This window comes from Sinocyclocheilus rhinocerous, unplaced genomic scaffold (assembly GCF_001515625.1).
Source record: "Sinocyclocheilus rhinocerous isolate Xijiao unplaced genomic scaffold, SAMN03320098_v1.1 scaffold8, whole genome shotgun sequence".
Lineage (NCBI taxonomy): Eukaryota > Metazoa > Chordata > Actinopteri > Cypriniformes > Cyprinidae > Sinocyclocheilus > Sinocyclocheilus rhinocerous.
In genome coordinates this window covers 14,397-20,900 of record NW_015666800.1, presented here as the reverse complement: position 1 = coordinate 20,900, position 6,504 = coordinate 14,397, and the positions used below count along the sequence as shown (strand labels likewise).

General features: G+C 35.6%; 1 protein-coding gene across 1 annotated transcript in view; it reads left to right on the top strand.

Annotated features, from left to right (window-relative positions):
- Positions 1-6,224, top strand: part of LOC107733155 (gephyrin-like) — a 100,491-nt gene extending 94,267 nt beyond the window's left edge. Inside the window, exons 23-26 of the mRNA XM_016544684.1 lie at positions 792-856; positions 3,383-3,547; positions 4,363-4,382; positions 4,859-6,224. Of these exons, the coding sequence (XP_016400170.1) occupies positions 792-856; positions 3,383-3,547; positions 4,363-4,382; positions 4,859-5,026 (418 nt within the window). The 3' untranslated portion in view covers positions 5,027-6,224. The remainder of the gene's footprint in view (positions 1-791; positions 857-3,382; positions 3,548-4,362; positions 4,383-4,858) is intronic.
- The last annotated feature ends 280 nt before the right edge of the window (positions 6,225-6,504 follow it).

Below are 6,504 nucleotides of genomic sequence, written 5' to 3'. Positions count from 1 at the left end.
TGAGGGAATTTTGTTTTTTTTTTTTTTTTTTTTTTTTTTAATGAACTAACTGCCATAAAACACTTTCAAGGATTTAATGCCATGACCTAACAAATTTTGGCAACACCAAAATATTGATAAGAACCTGTGCATCCTGACTCCCAAAAGTTGTGAAGTACCAATAATTTTTTTTGTTTGCAATATGCATCAGATGGTTTATGAACATAGGCGTCTAATTCAACTAAGACAAAGCAATAAAGACAGAAAAAGGGCTAAATATTATTGTTTCAGTGTTACTTTAGTATTACTTATTTCCTATTATAGTATTTATGAATATTTTGACTTAGCTTTTATTTTTATATTTTCATTTTTCATTTTTTTATTTTAGTAATTTTATGTGCTTTGTCAGTTTAAATCTGCATTTAGCTTTATTTAATTTTTATTTCAGTTTTTGTATTAGTCATTTTAGTACTTTTATTTAAGTTTTCGTTTTAGTAATTTTAGTACATTTCATCTAATGTTTATATTTTATTTCATTTCAGCTTTCACCGGTTCACCGGTTCTAACTCTATAGTGACACCAACTCTATAGTGGTTTGCCCGAGTATTGCAATTATTTAGCATTTATTAGAATTCAATCAAATGGCTTTCTCAACTTTTCCCCCAAAATTTTTTTGCACGTGTCCTGTGCGCGGCATATTATTCTTTTGCGCGGTCGCAATGTAAGAAGTGCACGGCCACGCCTGCGCGCAGCTTAAAGGGAACATTGCCTGGGATGTAGAATATTGATGCTTTATTCTATTTCTATTTCAGTTTGCCTACTACGTTTGCCACCTTAGACATTGACGGTACCAGAAAGCTGATCTTCGCCCTTCCAGGTATAATACGCTGTGTATGTGACATACTAAGTGTTTATGTAAACAAATGGAGAAGTTTTGACAGGAAAAGTGTCTCTGAGTTGGAACTGTTTAGAATTCACACAAATGAAAACACATACATACACAAACCCAGGTGACTTGAGTTTCCTCTTTCTCCCACATACTCTATGTATTGTACTACTTACAGTAGAACAACTTCTCTTATTCTAACTATTTACATAAACTCAGTTTTTCTTTTTTAATATATCTGCAAAAATGTCAACAATTCTGTGTTTTTCTGTCAATATGGGGTGCTGTGTGTACATTAATGAGGAAAAAAAATTAACTTAAATGATTTTAGCAAATGGCTGCAATATAACAAAGAGTGAAAAATTTAAGGGGGTCTGAATACTTTCCGTACCCACTGTATATAGTACCATCTCCAAACTAAATGGTCCCTTCTCCATAAAATTTAATCAGCCCACGGTTGCCCACCTGTGTACCTTTCTGCAAACCTGCATCTCCCTGCTTGCCCACCGGTCCGATCAGCTTTCCCAGGCTTGCCCCCACCCCAAGCCAACTGTACTCCCACCTTGTGCCTTCAGAAACCAGGTGGTCGAGGCAGTGGTGACAGTGGCGATTTCTATATTCCCCTTCAAAGGTAATTTCACCTACAGAGACACAGGGGCGACTCTTCTGGAGGCTGTGCCCCTGAGTGACAGCGAGGCCAGCAGACTGCCTGTGCCTCCTCCCCCACAAGGAAGTAGGTGCTCTTAATTCAGGAAATAAGCCCTGTCTTCAGCCCAAGCTCAGAAAACGGAAATGGACTTGAAATTTTGACACAAAACCCTAATTACCAAAACACGAAATCTCTTTTTAGTGCACTTGGGCTCATTTGGGACCAGTATGTTATAATTATTACAGCCATTACAAGATGAAAACCTGAAAAGGCCTTTTCTAATCTGCAGTAACAACCTCCAAAACACAATGAAAGGAAACATAGGAATAATATTTTTGTTCTGATTTTCCAATGTGACACTTTCTGTTCTGTTTTCTGAGAGAAGCCTTGTGTTTGTGCTTTTTATTTATTTTTATTTTTTTGCGTCCGTGGCACTCCTTGTAGCTATTAGTTCTGTTGCAACCTTCCCAAAGCCCTTTCCGTTTTGTGTACTGTGATGTGGCTTAGTGTTTTGAAACTGCTATTTGTCTGATGTAGTTCTGTCCTCCTTTTGCTTTCAATGCCCTTCTTCCCTTCATGTTGATGTGGTGGAGGGCACCTCTGCACTTGATACACTCTTCTTCCTTAACTGGTTTCAGTAGTTGGTACACATTTGTCTTATCAGAGAGTATTGGCTTGATTTCACACTTTATTTGATTGCTTTGGTATGAACCAGAGTTCAATTCCATTCCTAGTATTATTAGGCTTCGAAATGTACATTTACACAAATGTATATTTGCATCATCAGTGTCAGTGCAGCTTTCACACCAACCAGACAAACTGAACTCTGACATCAAAAATACTACTTAAAGGGGCAGTTGACTTAATTTTGTCATCATTTAATCACCATCATGTTGTTACAAACCTTGTATGACTTTCCTTTTTCCATAGAACACAAAAGAAGAAGCTGAGCAAAATGTTAATGCTGCTATTTTTAATTTAATGATATAGGTATACAGAAAGAAAGAAATGAATAGGACGAATTAAATTGGCCGTAAAGACATTTTTTAGGTTACAAAAGATCTATTTTTAATAAATGTGGCTCTTTTGAACTTTCTATTCATCAAAGAAACCTTAAAAGAAATGTATAACGATTTCCACAAAAAGTATTATGAAGCACAACTATTTTCAAAATTATAATAAGAAATGTTACTTGAGCAGCAAATCAGCATTTTAGAATGATTTCTGAAGGATCATGTGACACTGAAAACTGGAGTAATGGCTGCTGAAAATGCAGCTTTTCAGTTCCATTAATAAATTACATTTTAAAATGAATGAAGATAAACCGGTTATTTTAAATTGCAGTCATTTTTTTAATATAATATTACGGTTTTTACTGTTCTTACAGAGGCTAAACTTTTGAACAGTAGTGTACAAGAATGAGGCTGAGGTCTATGGAAGATTTTCAGTGAATAATAATTTAAATAAATGTCATTTTCCCTCACAAAGCTATTGCTTGATTTTAGACAACTTTTTGTGTTACTTTTATGGTGTTCAGTTGTTTCTGGAGCTTGATGGCCACTGATCACTGTATACTTGAATTGTATGCAGAAACATTCTGGTAAACATCTCCTTTTGTGTTCTCTGAAACACAAGTTCAGAAAGGTTTGCAACAAAACGAGGGTGAATAAATGGTGACAGAATTTGCATTTTGGAGGTGAACTGTTGCTTTAAAGACATCAGTGGTGCTTTATCAGGAAACAAACCTAATTCCTATCCACTACAGATGATCCACAGTTCAGAGAGATTCTGCCCCAGACCTCCACCCCTGACCCGAAATCATAAGACAAAGCCTTCACCTCAACAGTCATCTCTTCTTTCTCTCTCAGGTAACCCAGTGTCAGCTGTTGTAACCTGTAACCTCTTTGTCATCCCTGCATTAAGAAAGATGCAAGGGATCCTGGACCCACGACCCACTATCATCAAAGCCAGGGTGAGCATGGCCACTAAATCTCATGTTCTTGCATTGGTGGATACTTCAATACTGTACTTAAGTCAATTTAAGTATCCTTACTTTATCTAATATTTTATTTTGGGAAACCTTTCCAAAGAATTACATTTCATAAAGACGTATTGTTCCTTGTTAATATGAACTGTAGAAATCATTATACTCTCTGAGACGTGATAGCAATGCCCGATTCGTGAACGAGCTGATTCATTTCAATGAACCTGTTGAATCAGTCCACATATCGCACTGGACAATTCATTCACGAATTGGACTGATCCGATTCCGATCCCAGCTGTTCTTGAGTCAATTCGATTCAGTGATCCAGTCAGAGTGAGTCAGGACTCTCTGGTAGAAGAGATAGCGTATCTCAATGGGACCTTCCTGGTTAAAATAAGCCAAGAAACAGGAGATCCTTTGAGCTTCAGTGTGTGCGCAACTGAGCTTGAAATTTAAGTTACTAATGCCAAATTTTAGGATTCATTATTGTTAAAAAGTCATATTTGATAAAATCATGTTTTGGCCACGATCATCAGTTGTTTGTGAACTACATCTGCTGTAAAATGGTGAGCTGTTTAAACCTGCTGTATGAAATGGTTGTATAAAATGTGAATACAATATGTCATATATCACCATCTGAACAGTGTAGGTTTTAGGTAAAAACTAAACATGTGCAACTTAAGATAATGCAATAACATTGAAATATCGCAAATAAATCTTCCTTGCTGCCGTAGCAGTTTCAAATTATATTTAAACTAGTATGTTTGCATAGCATTTTTTTCTCTCTCAAAATAGCGTTTTTCTCTATTTGTCAATAGACATTTACACACATTTTGTTTTTTCCTATTTTTGAATATACTATAGGGTGTATTTTATTTCTGCTTGTTTGCACTTTTGAATTCAGTATCCCAAATTGATGCATTGATATATTTCATGTTTGATGCTGTATGACAAGTTTTGGTTATGAAACTTACCAAAACTTTTTCTTACTTACAGATCAGTACATATTAAGTGTCTGCATATAGGATGTAGGATGGAGTGCATAACATAGCAGAATAAACATTTATCGATCAGTACTTTTTACTTTTAATACTTAAGTACATTTAAAAACAAATACTTTTGTACTTGTACTCAAGTTAAATTAAAAAGGAGTATACTTTTATTGGAGTAATGTTTTATTAATGTATCTGTACTTTTATCCCAGTACTTGAACTTCGTCCACTGGGTTCTTGTGACTTGCATTGTGTTTCTGTACTGCTGCGATAACATCAGTATGTGTCCTTTGTTCAGTGTATATATATATATATATATATATATATATATATATAGGTTGACAATAACTTATTTGTTTGCAAAAAAGCAAGTAACACCCTTTTTCCTGCTCTGCTTCACAGGAAACCAAATGAGTAGTCGGCTAATGAGCATGCGCAGTGCCAACGGCCTTCTGATGTTGCCTCCGAAAACAGAGCAATACGTGGAGTTGCACAAGGGTGAAGTCGTGGACGTCATGGTCATAGGACGGCTATGATGTCATCTTATGGGGACAGACCAAGTACAGAGCAAGAAAGTGGTGCATGTCCACATATCATTACTGCTCTGTAATATGCAACGGCACAGCTAGTTTTTATTGATTTGGGAGAAGTTGATCCAGTATAATCAACATTTCGAACAAAGACGAATATGTGAAATTTATGAAAATACGACTTAGAAGACATCATAATATTGCAAAGACAGAAAATATTATACCTTTTAAAGTGAGAATATATATATGAAATATAAGAGATTTATTCTGTAATATATTGTTATAATTATTATGATTATTAATATAATAATGAATATTATCATATTAAGCAACTCTGTTCTCTTTCATTGCAATTGCTTTGTGTGTTCAATGCTAGAACTTCTAGATAGCCATAGCATTTTAATAGACAGCTGTTGGCGCCTGTCACACATACATCAGAAAGCTTATTTTCTCATCGGTAGAAAATGTGTCACTGAGGAATGAAAAGTTCTTCAAAATGACAGCAGGAGCTGGATCTTTTCATCTCTCCTCAAAGTGCACCAAGGTTGACCCAGCTATCTTTCCCTTTAGTATTATATGCTCCATAAAGACTTCATTATGCTTCATAAAGGGTTTACAAAACCACTTTGCTTGTCGTTTATCTTGTGAGTCGTGTTTATGTGCGCAGTGCCAAAAGCCAGGGCTGTGGGGGAAGTTCTCGTGGTCGTGACGGCGAAAAGCAGCGTGTGCCGCCGGGTAGCACAGACTTTGTGCGGAAACAATGACCGGTGGGGGTCTGTGTAAATTCTGTGCTACTTCAGCGCGCCCAGAGGCATGTCCTGTGCTACAGGCTACCTCAGTCTGGAACATACTTCATAGTAAACTGACCCTCATAGCTCTGCCCTTATTACTCTCTTTTTTACCCACTACCCTTACATTTAAACTCGCCCGGCCCATTCCTAGAGGCTTAGCTCCCTGGAAACTTTTATTTGTTTAACTTCGATGATGAAGACACAGCTCATTTAAGTGCTGAGAGCCTTTTTAAACGAATTACATAAAATGTACAGTCAAAAAAATGCAAGAGTGATATTGTACAGACAAGTGACCAGCACTCTTGAGGAATATACTATGGAATTGAAAAGATATTGAAAACTCTGTACTATAATATCATTTTCTGTAATACTGATCTAATGCGAGAATTAAAATTCTTGATCATTATGTAAAGACGTGGTTCAGTTTCATTTTTTAAATAAACACTGAAAGATGATTGACTTGAGTTCTCTATTTCTGTTTATTTTCATGCTTATATGATCATTGTTTTATATATTTTTTATTTTTTTGGAGCTGTAATTTTATGGTGCGGACATTATTTTTTATTTTTATTTTTTTGTCCTGCACATGAACTGAATTTATATTTATTAATACAGTTTTTTTATTAGTAAGAGATACCACTTTCTTGAGCTGTTTCCTTTAAGCATTAGACATCCTTTATATATATATATATA